This window comes from Gouania willdenowi, chromosome 6 (assembly GCF_900634775.1).
Source record: "Gouania willdenowi chromosome 6, fGouWil2.1, whole genome shotgun sequence".
Taxonomy (NCBI): Eukaryota; Metazoa; Chordata; class Actinopteri; order Blenniiformes; family Gobiesocidae; genus Gouania; species Gouania willdenowi.
Window position 1 is genome coordinate 22933450 of NC_041049.1, and position 22034 is coordinate 22955483.

Here is a 22034-nt window from a genome sequence, read left to right on the forward strand (position 1 = left end):
CCCACTCACTTCACCAGTCACTATGTGCTATTTATTATTTCCATATCTTTTATAGCCTTCACGAAAATATTTCTCTGGAACCCCGAATTGCGGAGTGTAAGGCATATACAATTAGGGCAGTTTTAATTATACTTTTTTTTAAAATTAAGATGTTTTTTCATCCGCCTTAAATGTGTCAACTTGTTCATTAAAACAACCTTTGTTTTATATCTTCAAATTATATTGTGTTCATCTGTATTTTACTGTTAAGACATTCAGTACATTTATATTTGGTAAAATTATAAATCAAAGCAGTCTCAAAACTGTGAAAGAAGTTATTGTCCTCTTTAAAATTGACACACACTGTTCTTACATCAACTTTGTAAGTTTTTTTGCTCTGATAAATATATAAAAACAAAAAAAAAAATCCACAGTGACAGGAGGTGTCGCCACCTTGTTTATTTACGTATCTGGCAGCCTGATGAACGAAAATGCCCATTTTTGGCCGTTGATGGACAATAGTGGCTTAGGCCATTGGAGCTGGCAATTTTTTTGGGTCTCAGATTTTGTCACAACACTTGACTCAAGCCTTAGACTTTTTTTACCTCCTGGCTGCTCTACAAAGACTTTTAAAGAAAGTATTCAGACTATCCCTCCAGTGTTATATATGTTCTTTTGATAGTTTTCTAATATAATTCATGACAAGTATCTTTTAAAATGAGGATATTCATTGCATAAGAAGATCATTTAAGTTGTAATATATTTTTTCATGCAACATTTTAATCCTTATATTGGCATCGAGTGTGCATCCAATGATTAAAAAAGTCTGAATGCTATTCTACAATTAAAAAGGGTCTCACCTCCACATTGTCCATCCACCAAAGTATGAAGATTATAAGACAACCAGTCAAGCACAGGAAGATGAAACCACACTTTGGAAGAAAAATGGCCTTGACTTTCGGACTGCGAAATGATTGTTCAATCATGGTGGGTGGTCTCTGACTGCAGTGTAGCACTTCAACTGGATCCAATCTGATGTGAAAAAGGCATTGATATGACACCTTTTTCTTATTGGTAATGTTATTAAAGATTATAATCATTTATAATTTTCTTTATTTTTGTCCTCAAAGCAAAAGGCTAAAAAGAATGGTTCCAATGGTTCAGACACATAAAAATCAAATAATATTTGAAGAAGATATGGCTGTTTGAATGTTGTCACTTTCTAAAGTATACTAAGGGAGAAAACAGTCTTCAAACATTCTGTAGTTTTTGTCACTTCAGAGCAGCGAGCAGAGTGGGCAGAAACAAAGGCTGTGCATTTGAATTACTTTGATCCAACCCCCTAGCAATGGTTGTGACTAGCTGAAGGGTTTTAATGTGATTCATCCAAAACTAGTACACCTTTATGTCAAAATGCCAATCAACTTGATGTATTACCCTAAGCCTTGCCCACCGGCCACGCCCCATAACTAAGCCCCTCCCCTTTACATAAAAAAAGGTTTTATTGGTCTATGCCCTCATCATAACTTAGCCTTGCCATCATCATTTTATAAAAATTATTAATATTAAAAAGTATTATTAATATTGAAAACATATTATTAATATTAAACACGTATTATTATTATTATTATTATTATTATTATTATTATTATTATTATTATTATTAATAAATATGAAATTATTTACATTCAACTATCCCTTTAGCAGGTATTTAATTATATGTATTTTAAATTAACAATAACAAAAAATAAAATAAAATAAAAAAAACTTTGGCAACCTCTGCTGTTTGTGTATGGATATGACATTTTAAAAACCGGATGGCTTCCTCTGCTGGACATATTTGGATTTAGAATTTTTTTTTTCTTTTTGTCTGCACATGCTGTCAAAGGTCAACACTACAAGAAGCATTCTTTCTAAGACAGCAATGCATAAATTGTTATTGCAATTAAATAAATGAATTTATTTTATTGCATAATTGTGACCATCACCAGCCCTCCCTAAGGAAGGGTAAGAAACACTTTATTAAAGGGAAAATATAAAAAGAAAGGGCAGTATGGAAAGCCGATTGAGCATATATTAGATATCTTTGATATCAAAGCTCAGTTTCATGTACTAGTGAGGTCTTTGACTGCTCGAGTTTACGAGTAGAATGTGGCAGGATTAGTAGGTTAGTATAGCTTTTAATCAGTTCAGCAGCATTACATGAATAATGATACCAGAAGAACACTGAAACATGTATTAGTAAACTAGCAGATAAGAAAAATCCCGACATGTTAACTAGTAAGGTGTTAAATATCCACTAGTTAACTAGTAATATGTATTTTGTGTTTACTAGTTGACTAGTGAACCTCAAAATGTTTACTAGTTAACTAGTTAGAGCCAAGATGTCCACTAGTGAAACTCGTTTGAGTATTTTTAACCTTACTTGTTAACTAGTGAGTCTCAAAATATTTACTAGTTAACTCGTAAGACCCACGCACAGTCCACTAATATCACTAAAAATGCAGTTACACAGTTTACTTGTTTACTAGTGAGGCTCTAAATATTCCCCCGTTAACTATTGAGAGCAAAAAGGCAACTAGTAACACTAGTTCATGTCATTTTACTCTTACTAGTGAACTAGTGAGGCTCAAAATGGTTAACTAGATATCTAGTACGACCCAAAATGTCACTATTTGCACTAGTTTTACAAATACTACTTGTGAAAGCAAAAATGTTTACGAGAAACACTTGTTAAAGTACATGCTAATGAGTGGGTGGGGTCGGAGCATATTCTAAACTTTCCCATTGGTTCTCTATATAGACTTCCACTTCCCACAAATTTAACCCTTTGTAACCCTTTCCTAACTTTCCATGTTGACTAATGCATGAAAAATGTATGTGTAAAATGTTATCTGTACTATAATTTCAGGATGGCCTGTGTGTGTGTGTGTGTGTGTGTGTGTGTGTGTGTGTGTGTGTGTGTGTGTGTGTGTGTGTGTGTGTGTGTGTGTGTGTGTGTGCGTGTGTGCGTGTGTGTGTGTGTGTGAAGCAAATATCTCCCCGACGTGGTATGAGTTTGACCTGAAACTTAGTCAACGGCTTCCAAATACCCCAAGTGTGTGTATCTGTTATTTTGGAGTAATTTGGTGTAGCAAAACGGTCAAAACGTTAATTTTATAAATACGGCTCCCTCGGTAAGGGCGCGGTATTGAGCGCGCTACTTCCAGTTCCGGGTGACGTCACTGTGTCGCAGTTTGTTTGGGTTAAAAAAAAAAAAGGTCAATATTAAAAATGTTTTTGCCCTTTTAAGGTAATATTTCATGGTTTTTTAATATTATTCCCGTGATTCCAAACTTCCTTTAAATCTCGGGTCACTGACTTCACTTCCTCCTTCATTTCATGACTGTGGGCGGTGGCTGTGTTGACTTCTTCAGACAGAGTAAAGAAAGATGCTAGCAGCTACAATGTAAACAAACACACACACATGGCTGATGCTTGTGCGTGCGCTACACCGGGATGAAAATACTGAACTCACACGGAGCCGTTTAGAGAGAGAGTTGCGACTTTGGTGTTGCAAAACGTTTATTTTTTGTGGTACTTCTGTGTCTTTCTTAACAAAGGAAAAGGATGTAGACACACACACACACAGTATTTATAATAAAAATATACTATGTGAGTAAAATAAAACAAAAAACTAAACAATATTTATACAAAAAGTACACAAAAGGACAACAGAAATGCATAAAAATATACAAACACGCTCCAAAAACACACAAAATTACTCCAAAAAACATACATTACAGAAAAATACACCAAACAACAAATATATGAAAATGACTCAAAATACACAAAATAACAATAGAAATGCACAAAACTACACCAAAAAAGATACAAAAATACACAAAATGATTCCAGAATCACACTACAATGTCAACAAAAAACAATAATTATACAAAAAAGGCACAAAAAGAAAACAGAAACATACAAAAATACACATAATGACTCCAAAAACATGCATTACAGAAAAATACATCAAACAAAAAAAATATAAAAATGAGTATAAAAAAACAACAAACACATTTATCATGCACATGTCCCATAAAATTAAACCAGGGAAATCGCACATACTATTTCACTTTGCACATGCAAATAAACTTCTTTATAACACTAAGAGTATAACACTACAGAGTATGTACACCTCTTTGCACATCCAACCTTCAAACATATTATCTTTTGGCCATAATTGACAACTATACTTATGCTCCCACATGAATGCCCTGTTATTTTGGAGTAATTTGGTCATTTCCAAATGTTTATTTTAATTTTATTTCACTTCTGGACTGCACGGCAAATGAAACCCATTTAGCTTTTGACCTCAGAGTGTGAGGGGGCGCTAGCGCACCATCTATATCTATTTCACTGCACAGCTCACTTCCGGTGCATGCAAGCGCTCCTGTGGACTTCTTTTGAGGAAACATACTTTTTTATTGTTCCTTATTTGGTGATGATATAGTTTCAACATGTTTATTTTCATGTTAGTTTGACCGTACGCTATTTAGACCGGACAGACCTCACCTGGAAGTTATTGACAGCAATGGCTGCTGTGTTGAAAGCTGCACATTTCTTCGCGGTGCGTGTGTGTGAGGACCAACGGAGGACATTAGAGTCCCAGGTAGAGAGTCTCGCACACACACACATTGATCAGGTTCGCTTCACTATCGATCACCATCTACGTGACATGCGTGCAGGTATGTGAGTGTTTAGTGTATAACGGACCACCGTTTTGTCTGATTACAGTCTGTGTCACGACACTCGTTCATTGGGTGGTAGTGACTGTAGTGTTACGCTCTGAGTCAGATCTAAGTGTTTACATGTTACGTAGATGGTGCTACATAGTGAAGGTCACCTGATTACTGCAGCTTCACTCACATCACATCTGCTACTACATCTAACTACTGACAATAGATACGTTTAGTGAAAGTTAGGCAGGCAAGGACACGTGGATGGACTGGTGCACATACATTTAGAATGGATTCACACATTTGGTCATTTATTACATTCAGGTCATTACCCAACGTTATTCGGACACCTAAAACATTGCTGAATCAACATTCAGCAACATTGCTGAATGTTGCTTGATCATAGCACTGCCCTTCAGGCTTCAGCAGTAGACATTAGGAATGATGGGTGCAGCACTTTAACCGCCTCACTCTTCTTACCCTGATGCTCCCATCAGCCTGGGACAGATTACATTTGGATTCTTCAGATCACATGACCATTAGATGTTTTTTTTAAAAATTAGGATCACTGACAAGTGGTTTTAGGGAGTGTTGTGGGGTGACAAATAAACTCTGGCAAAGTCCAGAAGTTCAGGTGTTTCAGTTTATTAAAAAAGTGCAAACAGTGACAAAAAGTAAACATCCCGTGTCATTTACAAAAATGAAGGGAAAAGAAAATCTCAATATTCACTGAGTAAACAAGGTCTAACACCCACCATGAGTTTGGCCTGTAGATGTCGCCCTCATTCCAGCTATAGACTGACTCAACATTCACAAAAGGCTCCTCCTATAGCCCAAGCCCCTCCCACTCACATTACGTAATGAGGAAAAAAAAGAAGTATAGTAAAGTATTATATCAATTGAATTAATACAACAGTTTATCATGGTCTAAGACCAAATACCATGATATTCCTTCACTGAATGATCCACATAAATCAGTGTAATTTAAATAAAACATAAATCATTAACGGTCACCTGACTGTACATGCGCTTCTGTTTGTTCCAAGCAGGTCGACACAAAGTCACAATAATTTCTTTCCCTGGTAACGAATTATATTCATGAGGAAAATTATTCAGTTACTAATTAATTGCTTTTTTGGGAAAGTGACTAGTAAAAAGAATTAATAACTTTTTAATGTTATTTTCCCAACACTGCTTGCATTATATACAATATTTTAATAGAGCTTGCAATTATTCAATTCCCCAAGGGGAGCCTTTCATTAATGTCCTTTTTTAAAGTATTATTTCTGTATTGCATAATACAGTGACTCCCAAACTGTTGGGCATGCTAGAATGGTCGAGCTGAACTTTGAGAATGATCTTTGCACACAATTTCAGTTCTAAAATATGTAATTTGTGAATTGTATGTAATTTTTAGGATATTTGAAGAACAATAGTCACAAAAAGTTTTTCATTCTTCAAAGTTTGGGAATCATTGGCATAACTATGGTCTGCTATAAGACAAGCAAAAACTTATCAACAAAATGTGTACAAAGACACTTCAATACTAGGGAAATATCTATATACGATTATGTGCTACATAATACTTTTCTATTGTGACATTTTATGACACAGCATACATCTCATTAATAACATTTTAAACAACTTATCTCGTCAATCTGAAAAAAAAACAATGGAATTAACAACATAAAAAAACAAACATTATTAACATCATTGATAGGTATTTGCATCCTTCAATATTAGACCATCTTATATGCTGACAAAATTAACTTGGAGCACCAGTTCCCAAACTGATTAATCTACATACACATGCTGTCTGGTTAAATTGTGAAACATGTTTTTCCATTTGATACATCATGTCACAAGGAAGATTTCAATGAATAAAGATTTGTTTTCTTACCTCAGCAAAAAAAAAAAAATGTTTAAGAAGGACAACAGAACACCTGTCACAGTGGAGCTGTAGCTGCTTTATGTAACTTCAGACAACAGTTCCTCACTCTTTGAACATCTTAAAAGTAAATAGCAGCCTTATTTTCATATAGCTTATCACGTAATGGTTTGAAGCCAAAAAAAAAACTTGTCAGCAAACATCAGTTTTGTTATGAAAAGCAAATAAACAGCAAAAGTGAGGAGATGGTGATCTGCTTCTGCAGTAAACCCCAAATCTCACCACTACACATTTAGGGCACATATAAAGATGGTGAACTCATGAAAGCTCCCAGGTGTTCACTGAAACAATCCTCAGCACTGAACACTGAATGCAGAGGGATTTTTTTTTTAGAGGTTATAAGAAGGGTGAGTCGCCTCCACCTGCCGAGCAAGCTGAGGTCCTTTGGTGTGAGCAGGACAGAGGTCGTAGTCATTTTTGTAAAAGTTTCCACTGACACGTTATTCTGTGAATCTTGTTTGAACTTGTTTCTATGGAGGCCTTTAGTATAGCAGTGATGAAACAGGTTCCAGAGTAAATAATGAAAAATGTTTCAGGACCATTAAATAAATATTTGACTATCCTGTGGCTATGCTTTCCTCATTATTTGAGTATGGCATGTTTGCATGCTTCTGTATACAATTTAATGAATACTGAAGATACGTGTAAATAGTGACATTTTTTTTGCATAATGGTGACCGTCACCAGCCCTCCCTAAAGAAGGGTAGTCCGGGACGTTAATAGGGGGAATATTATAAAAATAATGGGCAGTGTTACACCTGAGTGCGGGGAAATTACAATGAGAGTGAATGAGATGCTATTTGTTGTGCAGAGAAGGCATTATTTCTGTGCCAGTGAAGTAACAGAGAACTTTCGGGCAAACGTTAAGACACTATGAAAATAAGGGTTAAGAGAGAGAGCTACCAAGAGAAAAGATAAAACAAGAGGAAGCTCATGCTTCACTTGAAGGTGGGAATGTTGTTAAAAAAAACTGTGCCATAAAAACACAGAAACTGCTCCTCATTAGATAAGAAGAATCTCTGTCTCAAATCTGTCTAAAAATAATACTTGTATGATACATTTCTTGTCTGGATGTCTTATCATAAGTCATTGCTGAAATTTGTCAGCACATCATCAGGGCCATCAAGCAGCAGCATCTCTACAAATGATACCATCACGTTAACTCAAAGTGCACAACCAGTTGATCCTGCTCTTTCACCCACACACGTATCAGATGCTCAACAGGTTGTAAAAAGCACACATACAAGTGTAGTTGTATTTGTGACTAAGATTTGTTTATTTTATTTTTTCAGTTTTTTTACAAAATATATTTATGTATTTATTATCGAACGTGTATATTTATACGGTTGCTGTACGGACAATCCTTGGTGCTTATTAGTACGGTTACGGAAGTACAAATACATAGCGTCTAAAGTGTTAGGGTTAGGGTTAAGGTTAGGGTTTGGTTATAACTCAATATCGCAACCATTTTCAGGGTTAGCGTTAGGTTTAGGGCAAGCTGGTGCAGAGGGACGGGGGTGGAGGGTGGTGAGCACCTGCCCCGTTGTCCCTTGATGCCCAAAGTGATTTTTATTTTTTTGTGTGTGTGTGTGTGTGTGTGTGTGTGAATTTTCGTCTGTGTGGCCCAAAATAATAATAAATAAAACAAAATAATAAGCATTTAGATTCAACTTGGTCGGTCACATGATCTACGTGTGCTCAGTCTGCCTTCACTGCCCTGACATGCCCAAACAATAGACATGCCCTGCTACTCATCGCTAAACTGCTGGGGGTAGTACAGAAACGTCAGATAAATACATCCAGGATAAAGGAGAATGCGTGGTTAGACAAAGTTTGGTCGCCGCTATTTTGGATGCATTGGTTGTACATTGGGTGAGGTATGAGTCAGAGACGAAGTGGTTTAGCTCAGTGGTAGATTTCTTACCTCCCTTGTGGGGGACCAGAGTTCTAATCCTGGTTGAGTTCTTAAACTTTTTTTTTGTGTGTGTGTTCAATACCAAGGACTTCCTTGGTGAGCAGTGAAACCGAGATTAATAGTTTGATTGATTTATTATAACAAATGTTTAAAATACAACATGAGTTGTCTTAAAATAAACCTAATTCTAAGAAGAAAAGAGTGAGAACTGAGCGTGGGCAGGAGGGAGGAAGAGGCTCTGCAGTGTCCACCAATCGGCCAGGGAGACGCTGCTGCTCAACCACTGCCGCCACCGCTCTGCTCCGTGCTCCAAGCCCCCAGTCCTAACTCCGCTGCTCCCTCCTTGCGCTCCTCCCGCTCCGCTGCCTCGTAGACCCGGCCCTAGTGGACACAGCTCATCTGCCAGTGGGAGAGAAGTGGCTCTGGTTCTGCGTGCCCCTCCCCAGGTGTGAGACTCACTGCGTCTGGGTGGCACTCAAATCCTGACCGCCCAGTATACAGTAAACAGGCCTTGAGTATCACACCATTCACCGCATCTCCGTGCTCCACACCCCCAACCTGGTTCCGGCCCTGGCGTTGCTCACGCTCCCTCTGTCACCGAGTAGACCCGGCCCTACTGGATACAGCACAACAATGGACGCTGCCGTCTCACACACTCCCCGTTTTTCTTTTATTCCCTCATGTGAGTCACTTCCGGTCCTGCACAGCTACTCTGAATGCCAGCAATTGTCCTAAAGGTAGTGGGTTGGCCTACACTAATTAACTAAAATAAAGGTTTTCAACTAAAACACAGCAAACAAAACATGCAACAGAACTGCAATAAATCACGGCAAACTAATACAATTGACAAACAATATAACACATGCAAATAAAGAACGGAAGACAAATCAAAATAAATTATAATGGCCCCCCCCCACGCCAGTCCCTGGACCAATAACTCAGTTTCTATAACGAGCGGGGCATTGTCCTCTGGTGGCACAAGTGGATCAACGGGGTGATTGTTCAGGTTCAATATTAACTGTAGGGTAATACAACATTGTGGGCAGCTGAGGTGTTTCATTCTCAGTTTGTGGCAGTTCAATAGGCAGATTGTTGGTCGGAGCAATGCAAGGTTTAAGTGTATATCTGTGCAAGTTTTTTTCTTTACTCCCTTTTTCTGGTCGAACGCGGTAGATTAAACCCGATTTGCCAACCTACCTCCCTCATTACAACAATTACCGGAGTGGGGCTGCAGGTATCCCTCTGTGCGAGGCTCGGTGGCGCTGCCACGGCGTCCGGACACGTGTGTAGGGCTAGCTGGTCTTAGCTCTCTGATGACCTCACGAGCAAAGTCCTTCATTTGGTCCCTCAGCTCCTCCACAATCTCCTTTTTCAACTCCTGCTTCCATGTGTCATTCTGTTGATGAGATCTGGAGTGATTAGGGTCTCTTACCACAGAACACGTTACTTCACTTTGCCTTGGACTTTGCGCTCCTTCCTCCAGCAGGGCCTCCTTTTGCAGGGCACTGAAGGTAATTTCAGGGTCTAAGCGCAAAGCTCTCTTTAACGCTCGGAGCAAGGCGCCATCCTCCAGGCCAAGCATGAGGGTCAGTGGATGCTCCATCCTTATCTTGTTGATGCAACCGAAGATAGACCTCCCTCAAGCGCAAAGCATACGCTTGAATGGACTGGCCTGGTTTCTGCACACAGCCAAAAAATTGAGACCTTAAAACAAACAAAGGAGTTTCTTTTACATAGAATCCATCCAACACAGTAAAAATCTTTGCAGTCCTGTCACGCTCATCCTTTGCCAGCACAATAATTTGCTGTTAAGGCAGCCCTGACAATGCACCAATTACTGTAAAATTTTCATTTTTTGGGATTCAGTTAAATTATTAGCATCTAAAAGACCTTGCATTTGCTCCTTCCAATCTAAATACTTTAAATTGCCTTCTTGGCCTTCGAATTTGGGCACCCATGGGCCCCAGGATAGATTGGCATCATCATTTTTAATAACAATCTAAAAGTTCAGAAAAAAAAACGTGCAAAAAATGTTTACAAAAACATATTAATCTCTGGTTAAAAAACACTGCTCACGAGCCTATGGTCCTGTCGACAAATGCCAAAAATCTGTGTATCGTTACACCCCTACAGGAAAGAAGAAAATGTTTTTATAGCAATTTAGTTTTTTGTTGTCTTACTGGTGAGGCATTTTGTGCATTTCTGTTGTACTTTTGTGTATATTTCCTCTATAAAATATGTTTTTTGCAGTCACATTGAGTATTTGTGCTGCCATTTTGCCTTTTTTGGGGTAATTTTGTGTCTTTCTATTGTTGTTTTGCTTTGTTTGTTAGTACTGTGGGTTTGCAGGGTCATTTTTTGTGTTTTTCTTGTCTATTTGTGTACTTTTGTTGTAATTTTCTGTAATTTTTTAATATTTTTAAGTAATTTTGTGTATTACTCTTGTCGTTTTGTTGATTTTTGTAGGAGTTTTGTGTGTTTTTTAGAGTAATTTTTCTAATTTGGAGTGTTTTTTTGTCTTATACTGTGTTTTCTTGCAATGTTTTATTTTTTTTAAATGTATTCTTGCTCTTGTTTTGTGTATTTTTTCTTCATTTTGTACATTTACTTTGTGAGCCGCAAAAAATTAGACTGAGGGCCGCATGTCCCTATGTCTGCTTTAGACCCACATTACATTAATACATTTTATCCTGTATTGTTAAAAATTAAAGTACCAAAAAAAAAATGCTTGACTTGTGAACTAAAGTGTCAAGATAAAACAGAACAGTTGAAAAGACTTGTAACTAGGGATGTAATGACTCACTCAACTCCCGATACGATTCAATTCACGATACTGGGTTCACGATACGATTCTCTCACGATTTATTTTACAAAATGGGACTGTAGACAAATGATGGCTGACAAATATCCCTTTATTTTTTTCCGGGAAAAAAATTTAAAATACTGTATTATTTTCCTTTTATTTTTCATTGTCAAAAGAATCCCTTGACAAACTATTCAAAACAATGCAATTTAGCTAAAAATAAATCTTGAATGAAATAAATAAAGGAATAATACAAATGAAGAAGAAGCCTATTAATTTAAATTCTGGTTCTATAGTAAACAATGAAAAACTGCATAATAGTTCCTTTTCTTTTTAAAAGCACAACTGAAAATGTATTTTGTGCCTTAACAATTGGACTTTCAAAAGTTTTTTATACGTTATATGTTGGCTTAACATTAAATTTAACCTCAAATGTTACCTTTGAATTGGAATAACATGATGAGAAGTCATTGTGATGTTAATGCTACAGTAGAACTTTCTTGATAATTTTATCATAGTTACTGTTTCTAGATAGCAACTTCAGATATATCACACATTTCAAACTGGTTTATTTTGTACTTCAAGTGGTTATTCAGCATTTTTGGGTTTATTTGATAAACAGGTTAGAAAGTTCCCTAACTTTTCCCTTTTTTGAAAATGGGCACCTTTAGCATCGTTTTTCTCAAAAACTGCAAGGTTGTGCGCGGAGAACTTTTTCCTGAGGAATCTCTATAAATTTCTGATGTAAAATATAAAACAAATAGGTAGTGCCCCCGGGTGGAACGAACCCCTATTTTTAGGCCTTATGCTCCACAAATTCTCCTCTGCTCTGACTGCAGCTATATAATAAGCTAATGGCAAAGTGATACGTGCTTTCATGTCACGTCAGAGTATCAGAAAAGTCTCAAATGAAGATTTGTAGGTAGTTTCTTTTGACAAAATCTGTGTGTGTAACTCTGCCCCTCCTCCCAATGCGTGAGACTTGAGAGCCTTCTGCATTAGTTTAGCAGCTTTCAAATGTTGCACAAACACTGCAGTTAGCTTATTTGTTCTGTTACTTTGCTAGTTTAACCAAACCTATTCCTCTTTCAACATTGAGCTACAGCTGAGACACACCAGTATCTCTACATTAGCAGAGGAGAGAGAACCCTTCCTTTTCTGAATCACATGTCCTGAGAGGGAGAACAGTCTCTCACAGTGCACAGTGGTGCACTGTGAGAGACTGATATTTATGTGCAAGGAGTGCTAGTTTACCGTTGGAATCCTTTCTCTTCAGCCACCACTGCAGAGGGCATTCATCCATCTCAAGTTTTGATTCTGATGTGTAGCGGTTCAACATCTTTTGGATGGTCTCTGCTTCTTTGTTTTCCATTGCTAGCTCAGGCTGTAGCAGCATTGGCTACAGGAAACAGAAGTGTGTCGTCTTCTTCTGTGAGAAAACAGCACACTGGGTGTCTATGGCACATTACTGCCTCGGCTCTGTATGGAGTTTATCATTTTACTGCACCTAGGGAGGGAGTGGTTGTGAATTTAATCAATGCGTTTAATTAAATTTAAAGTGCGATTATGAAAAAATTAACGCAAATCGTTAACGTGATAATTTTCCCGGCTCCAATTTCAATAATTTGTAACTACGTGTGTGTGTTAGGTGGGGATGGGCAATATTGACAAAAATGTATCGCAATAATTTATAATATGTATCACGATAATGATAAAAATCACGATAAATAAAAACTATAAATAAAAAAAAATTTAAAAAAATTCACAACTTAGTGTAAACAGGTTCTTTACAAACACAAATCTGAATAGATCAACACTAGACACATTTAAAAAAGCTACAATAAATCCTGAGTTCACGAGCTGATATTTTATGGAATTATTTGTGCATGTGGATTACTATTAGTGATATTGTTAGTAATTTATTTATTTCCTCACTTGAAATAAAATTATATAAAAAAAAAAAAAAAATGCACATTAAAACCTCAAATAACTTCAATAGTGTTTTTACTGCTGATGAAATAAAATGTAAAAATATTGCGTTTCACAAATTGGGATGAATGAATAGTGACATTAGTTATTATGCCAATATATATTTCATACAACGTATGACATGTTTAGCTTTCATTCTTCCATATAAGTGTTAAATCTGACCATAAACAAATCGGTGGCTCTCTGTAGCTTTATGACCGTGAGACGTGTTCTTTTAATTGGTCTATTATTCTTTATATGGAGTGGTTAGTAGTGATGTAACGATTCACCCAACTCCCAATACGATTCGATTCATGAAACTGGTTTCACGATACAATTCTCTCACGATTTATTTTACAAAATGAGACTGAAGACAAATGATGACTGAAAAAAAAAAAATTATATATATGTGTGTATATATACTGTATGTGTATACATCAGATAATGGTTTCGACCAGCAGAGGGCGCTGGTAACCCAGTGGTTGGTTGGCATGCAGCTATTCTAGCAGTGAAGAAGAGATGCTATGCGCTAGCAGACAGAGCTAATAGAAAAACATGACTAAAGGGGTAAGGAATCATTTATGATCGTGAACATGTTTAAGAGTAGTAGGCGATTCTGCCGGCCGCCTACACATTTGGACGGATAAATTATCTTCGACATGAAGAGTTTTGTTGTTTGTATCAGGCATTTTCTTCCACGCTACTTGCTTACAATGAGCTGACCAATCGTGGCAAGGTCAGGTTCAACGTCACCGTTGCCAGTTTGTAATCACAAACAAATGCTTGGCTGAATAGATTACTGGGAATGCACCCTGCAGTTTTGATGTGCACATTGCACTGCAGGACCAGTAACATGGAAGTGAGGTTGCCAGGTTGGGTGCCCTCTAGTGGCCAGGGGACCCTAAGCAGCCGCTTAGTCTGCATATAGGCTGGGCTAGCCATGCCTGGCGCCGATGCTCACGTCACATGTGAGTGACATAGTTCAAAAAGAGAAGGATTAATAGATAGCTCTCTCTACTGTTTAAAAAAGTACTGCGATTCAATTTTCAGAGTATCGATTTGAACCGTGACACCTATGAATCGATTTTTAACTGCCATACAATTAATATTTACATCCCTAGTGGTTAGCATTAGCACTTTGCTCAGTCTGTGTGTCGGTGTTTTAGCTTAGCATAGTTAGCTTTAGTTGAGTTTTCAGTTCATAATAGTTGCTACAGGTTCATCTCTGTCCCCGTGTTTGTGGAACTTTGGGTGGATCTGATGGTTATCTGGCTTTAACCAAGTAGCGGTCCTTGATGTATCGCAGCATAGTAGCTTCAGGTAGCCGTGACGGACATCTCACACACACACAGACAGCGGTGTGTGCGGGGGGTGGTGGTGGTGCGCATCGTGCAGAGCTTCCGTAAACAACGTTACGCTCCAGAGAATAATAACTTGTTGACAACAAACTTGGCAGTTTTGGCCCTTGGAACGCGTTTTTTTTTGCGGGGCATTCTTGGCTAAATTGAGGGACAAATGGCCCATGGCCCTCGCTAATTTCCGACATGGGAATTTATCGTTGATATTGAGGGATAACATATTCTTACCGGATGTTAATACAGTCACACAGATTGGATTACACACAGACAACTTTGTTTACAAATCCTAATTCTACACACACAGATCAATGTTCAGATACACAGATTGTATTACGCACACACAAATAGTTTTGTTACAATAATGGCCCCATACAACAACATCCAAAATAATTTTGTTCAAAGAAAAAACAAACAAACATGAACTGTGGCAGAAAAAAATGAATGCAAAAAGTAAACATTGAAACCATATTTTTGCTGCGCTCTGATGAACATTTGACTCGTAAATTTAACCTGGAATTCACAAAGCTTATAAAACAGTTACTCACCAGACATTTTAGAAAAAACTTCTCTGATCCATCACAGACAAATAAAGGCAGATCTTCCAGGCATGTTCTCATACAATGCCTGGAAATGTCCGACATCTGAAAATGTAATTAAATTAGAAAGAAAGTGTTTGTTGATTTGGCAATAAACAGACATGCCTCTTACAATCCAGGCAATGTTTGCACTATGTGAAGCAGCAATATGTAAAAAGAAAAAATACCTTAAAAAAACTTTGTCTAGATACTGTAATTGAGTAGATTTGTATACTAGAACTTTTCAAAGTTAGTCACATTGTGTATTGCTGATAATTGTTATGTCTTTATGCCCCAATAAAGTCATTGCCTGTTTGATAAATAAAACTGATCATACAGTCTTAAAAATTATCCATTATGTAATGTGTTATGTATTATGTTGTCTTCAAGTGGTATTGATACTAACCTTCTCTGTTTCTTTCCCCCTCTGATTGTTAAAACAGAATACTGAAATTGTTCCGAATGTTCTTGTCCTGTGAGAATTAACTTTAGCTGAGGTAAGACTGAGCATTTATTTATAGATATAAAAGCATTTATTGATATGAAAGTCCTTCATCTCCATTTCAATTGTGACTCTAATGGAAAACATCAGATACCCTGTTCCCTTCCTCCTCACCGAGGTGTAACACTGCCCTCTCTTTTTATATTTTCCCTTTATTAAAGTGTTTCTTTCCCTTCCTTAGTCACAATTATCAGAAAATGGCTGAATTTACTTACACAGACTTAAATGTGCGGTTAACTTTTCTGGTGCTGGGTGGATGACTGGAACAAACTTTTTTCATAATTAACACATATCTTACACATTCTCACTTACCACTATCATGTTTTTTTTCTTCTTTTCATGAGCCTTGTGGGATATGTCCGCTTAATTTTTTTCTGTGTGTTTGATAACAATAGCACATTGATGCAGGGACCATGGGGCTCCATTAGGGAGGTTCCCAACATAACACTGTAATGTATCCGGGGGCGTTCAAATTGTGTCATTGATATCTGCCGCCTGTCGGGGCCCCCTACTAGCAACTCGCCAGTGACTACTCAGAAAAGGGCTCCGTGCAGGAGATTTTTGATGCTCTGTCACTGCAGCGTCTCACGGTTACATTATTTTGTCATTGAAATTGACTATCAGCTGTCCCTCGGGGGGCCCTTCAGCTCGGGGCCCTAGGCAATTGCCTGTGTTGCCTACCCTGTTGCAACGTCACTACACACACAAACAATCAGGGAGAGAAAACCAGCTTCTCTGTTTGTTATTCAGCTTATGGATTATGTTCTGTTTAAATGACATTTTCAGCTTTGCAAAAACAACTTTAAAGCCCCTCTGCAATCCCCACAACCTCTTTTTTTTTTTTTTTGTATCATGAAACATATTTCATCAGAGTTGTGGAAATATGCTGGGGGGAGGGGAGACTTGACACATCAAATTACTTAATTTTGCTATCGCCTATAGCAAGAGCAGGGTTTGTTTTATCCACAGCTTCAGCTTCATGTGTGTGTTTGTTTTTTTTTTGCATGGGAAATTCCAAAAGGGAGGAGGAGCTACTGCATTGGATGTGATTAAAACCTGATTGTCAAAACAGTATGACATTGTGCTGAACTTTCTTGTCCTGTGAGAATTAACTTCAGCTGAGGTAAGAATGAGCATTTATAGATATAAAAGTCCTTCATCTCCATTTCAATTGTGACTCTAATGGAAAAGATCAGACATTCTTTTTTAATCTTTTTAACCATTGGACTATACAAGTTGTTAAATACCAGTTGGTTTAGTCATTAAAGTCAGGTACGTTTACACATGAAAAAAACAGTTTTCTGCAAAAATAACCATAATTTATTATTGTAATGATATTTTGTGATATCAAATGTGAATGAGTGCTATAGTGCAGTGTGAGCATTCATGTCACAAAGCTGGGTTAGTGTAATGTAACTTTAATTGTTCAAGTCCTTCTTAAATCAGAGAATAGTGTAGACCAGGGGTCACCAACCTTTTCTGAGGCTGAGGGCTACTTCATGGGCACTGAGTAGTACCAAGGGCGACACAACATGTTTGCTACAAACTTCCAATATAACGGATCACTTTTTAGTATTAATAATAAAAACGATAATAAAAATGGTAGTAGAAGTAGTAATAATACTATGTGAAGAGACTACGCGTATATTATGGGTAATTATTCCCCACAATTAATAATCACAAAGATGCTGGCATTGTCCACCGACTCGTCACACTGGATGCTGAACCACCTGCACAAAGCGAGATCTCGGTCCAGTTGCTCTGTTAAGTTCTCGGATACAAATCACACCCGTCTAGCCATCGTACTTGCTCCAAGTTGGACATCGGAGAGGGTAGATATGACATATTTCTCATCTTTGAAAACTGTGTTAGCAACAATCATCATAGTTCCTTTAAAAACCTCTCCACCTGAAAATTCTCTCTTGTTCTTTATCAAAAAATGTGCAGCTCTAAACAAAGCTTCGGTAGCTTTTTGTGATTTTTTCACTCTCGTGACAAAAGACTGTTGTTTGTCCAAAGCTGCCTTTAACCTGTTGACTTTTTCTGTCCTTAATGCGGTGCCGGGCGAGTAGTTTGCAATGAAGCTTCCGTGACAGGTGCTGAAGTGTCTCTCCACATTATGTCGCTTTGGGAACAGTCGTCCCGCAAATAAGAGACACACATTTTTCTTTTAATGACATAAAAAAGAACTCTTCCTTCCAATCCAGGGTGACTACAGGTAGGAAAAAGTTATATTTAAGACTTTTTAAGATCTTTTTAATACCACCTTAAAGAAAATGTAAGACCAAACTTACAATGCAAATATAGACCAATTAAAGGCATTGATGTCAGTTAATAATGTACAATAAAAAAAAAAAAATTAAAATAAGTTATTCAAGAATATTCTTCAAATATGTTTATTAATGTGGAAAGAGAACAAAAATATCGACATTTTCCTAAATGATATTTATTGTAACACAATTCTCACAACATTTAACATCAGTGGACAATAACCTGGAAATCAAAATTGACTTGAACCTGTGAGCAAATCAAACGCCGAAGTGCTTTTATCAGATCCTTCACCGTGCAATGCCATATGTGGAGCTTTGATCTAAAATGAGGCCTTCTAAGACCCACTAAACATCCGACATCCACGGACCTCCAGATCACGTTCATAACACGTCGGTCGGTCTGAACCACATCTGCACGTCTATACGACGTCCAAAATAGGTCGGCATCTGACGTCATGACCACAACCTCACCTGGACATTGATATGAAGTTCAACGTTTGAAGCAATTTCACATATGAAATTTAAACAGCCTTGCAATCCCACACTCAGTCACAGACACATGCGTGTGTATGTGCTTCTGTTTATTAAAAATCACTATTCAGTATTATCCACAGTCATTAAGTATACATCCAGGTGTACTTCACTAACATTTATGCTCTGCGATCTTTTTAAGAAATAATTAATGTCGACCTCCCATTGAGCAAGTTAATGTTGAAACAACGTTGAGAAGCCGTCTTTTTCGAACGTCGTCGGGTCAGGTTAATTTAACAAACGCACACACAAAATTTCATATAAACATTACAATAGCCCCAAAATGAATGCTATTGTATTCCTCTTACAGTGCAAAACAGTTATTAAAATATATTTTAATGCTGTATTTTGTCATAGTGTTTCAAAAAAATAATTGGTAAACGTTTCAAATAACTGACAATGTACCTTTGAAAAATAGACCTTGGTCGTTCAAATGTTCATATGCTATGAGCTCCCCAATTTTCTTGTGGTTGCAGTAGGTACAATAGGTAAGGAAGTGATTGAAATCACTGTGGTCCACTTTTCTTATCCGCCTTTTTGGGATGTGGAGAATACGTCGTTTTCGGACTTCCAGACGATGTCTGCAAAAGACATCTCAACTTCAGGCCATCACGTCTTTTCAACGTTGTTTCAACGTCGGTCTGCTCAGTGGGGAAAATGTAACCAATCCACATTAGCAGCTTAAATTCTGTCCTGGCTAATTAAACCTTATATTTCTATTATGTGTAAGGGAAAGAGATGTCCTGACTGGACATCAAGGCATGTGCCTGAGTTCAGTTGATTTGTCTTCCAGCTCCCTCTCAACTAGCTGCAACAAATTATTATTTTCATAATCGATTAATCGGTCAATAATTTAATCAATTAATCGGATATTGAGGTATCGTATCATTTCTCAGAAGAAAAAGTTCATGTTTAGTAAATAAATTCCTCTGTGAGCTCCGCTCTGCTCTTTTGCTGCTGTCAGTTCAGCTGCTGGAAGGTTAGTGCTAATGCTAAGTGAATGCTAATGCTAAGTTAATGCCAATGCTAGGCTATTGTTAATGCTGGGCTAATGCTAATGCTAGTTGAATGGTAATGTTAGGCTTATTCGATTGCTTAGGCTATTGCGATTAGTATTAATTTATACTATCATTCTTTACTCTTTTTATTCTTTAAGGACTTAACTGGGAACTTGTTGATGTTATTTCATCCTGTTCATGCACATGAAAAATATATTTACCTTTTTTTTAAAGAAAAAAGTAAAAAAAAAAAATTAATGTAGCTTATTTAAAAAAAAAAAATTAAATAAATCTTGTTTAGTACCTATCTAATAGTTTATTTTTTCCTTTATTAATCTAGTTTTTAAGTGAAGGCACAGCACGGTTTTTATTAAAGAAACATTTTTTTATTCACATTGTTCTATCATTACAAGGTTTCAAATAGTTCTAAATTACACTTTAGCCTTGAGGTGTGGAAATTTTATGTTGAATGAGAAAACACATTTCACACAAACATTTCAGTCATTGCACACACATTCCAGAATGGACCTTCTTTGCAAACGGTCATACAGAACCTAAAAATAGCAGATGTTATAGTCTGACACTGTCCGACACCAGGGGTCACCAACGCTGTGCCCACGGGCACATGGTTGCCTGAGAGGACCACTTGAGGCGCCCGCGAGGCATGTTCTAAACAGAGGCGTTGCAACAGGGTAGGCAACACAGGCAATTGCCTAGGGCCCCGAGCTGAAGGGGGCCCCCGAGGGACAGCTGACTTCAATGACAAAATAATATAACTGCTTTGAGACGCTGCAGCGACAGCGCATCGAAAATCCCCTGCACGGGGCCCTTCCTGAGTAGTCACTGGGTAGTTGCTAGGAGGGGGCCCCGACAGACGGCAGATATCAGTGACACAATTTGAACGCCCCCCGGACACATTACAGTGTTACGTCGGGAACCTCCCTAATGGGTCCCTGCATCAATGTGCTGATGTTATCAAACACAGAAAAAATGAAGCGGACATATCCCACAAAGCTCATGAAAAGAAGAAAAAATCGTGATAGTGGTAAGTGACAATGCGTAAGATATGTGTTAAATTATGAAAAAGTTTGTCCCAGTTTGTCCAGGGACTTTGTCCCAAACTCCCAGTCATCCACCCAGCACCAGAAAAGTTCATTGCACATTTAATTCTGTGTGAAGTGAATTCAGCCATTTACTTCTAAACACATTCATAAAATGTGTTTATATGTATATATTAATCATTCAAATTTGACAGTGTGGTTAACAACCAACTTCTGTATTATGACAAACTTAGAGCACATATTTATTCTTACTTTACACCCCTCAGATCATGAGGGGGGTCTTGAAGAAGAAGAGTAGGACATGATGGCACCTTCATAAATCAGCAGCATGGCAGCACAGCATTCCATCACCACCTCCTCACCACACCCATGACACCACATCACCAGAATAGAAGGTACTCAAATATTAGCAAATCAAATAATATCAGATGATCCTGCACTGTGAACAAAAGCTATTGATGACAATGCTCGGTGTCAAATTGTGAGAGAAGAACCACTCCCAGGGCTCTACACTAAGTTTTCCAGTTAGAGCACTGGAGCACAATTTGGTCGCACCCTTTTTTTGAACGGGGGGGGGGGGGGGGGGGGGGGGGGGGGTGAGGTGGTTACGGCATAGCCATGCATGCTGATGAATGACGAGATATTTGACAAATGTTTTCAGGGTTTAGTGTCAGTATTAAGTTTTGCTTTATGTTTTTATTTTGCAGAAATACTGTACTTGAATTAAGTTAACTGTAGCATAACGAACTTAGCATCTGCATTGCTTCACCCCATGGAATTCAGTTCAGAGGGTCCATCTCTTATAGTGGGGTCTCCTAACCCTCTTCCCCTGGTCAGGGGTTTGCAACCTTTACTCTACAAGGAACCATTTAACCTCATCTCACCTGGATTAAAGTCCTCCTGGAGCTGATAATACAGTGTATTAAAGTCTATACAGTTAAATTTATATAGAATAATGTTTCATTTAATTTGATTTGATTCATATTGATCATGTAAATGAAAACTTAAAAACAGTTTAAAACAAAATTAAATTGACATCAAGAAAAAAACAGTATCTTGCATCTTCAAATTCTTACACATCTCAGTTTACATGAACACAATGTTATATAAAGAAGATTTTCTTAAGTTAATGTATTTGAAAGGCTACAAAAAGTAACTTGAATTTGACAACACATGATCATGTGATCAACACACGCTAATTGCTCATTTCTTGCCACACATAAAGCATCCGTATTTAACCTGCACATTGGTGGTGAAATGAATCTGTTCCCACAAAATTAAAATCTCTATTTTCTTCCAGAATAGTGTTTTTGTTGGTTTAGTTATTTACCAGGGATTTAAAACTCAAGGTTAGCCAAAGGTGCAGGAAAGTTGATGGTCTGTAGATGTTACAGGAGGTGAAGTA

The 22034-nt window shown here is 37.6% G+C and overlaps 1 protein-coding gene and 1 long non-coding RNA gene across 3 annotated transcripts in view; one reads left to right on the plus strand and one right to left on the minus strand.

Annotated features, from left to right (window-relative positions):
- Nucleotides 1–8619: 8619 nt before the first annotated feature.
- LOC114464396 (uncharacterized) lies at nt 8620–15317 on the minus strand. The gene is made up of 3 exons (XR_003674194.1): nt 15238–15317; nt 12621–12873; nt 8620–10267 (listed from the first exon to the last, which is right to left on the minus strand). It is a non-coding gene; the product is annotated as an uncharacterized LOC114464396 (long non-coding RNA).
- A 1548-nt stretch (nt 15318–16865) lies between these two features.
- Nucleotides 16866–22034, plus strand: part of LOC114464803 (NXPE family member 3-like) — a 51456-nt gene continuing 46287 nt past the window's right edge. Inside the window, exons 1-2 of one of the 2 annotated variants that reach the window (XM_028449373.1) lie at nt 16866–16892; nt 20896–21024. In XM_028449373.1, the coding sequence (XP_028305174.1) occupies nt 20999–21024 (26 nt within the window). In that variant the 5' untranslated portion in view covers nt 16866–16892; nt 20896–20998. Of the gene's footprint in view, nt 16893–19920; nt 21025–22034 lie in introns of those variants that run through there. The other variant, XM_028449372.1, reaches the window with a different exon arrangement.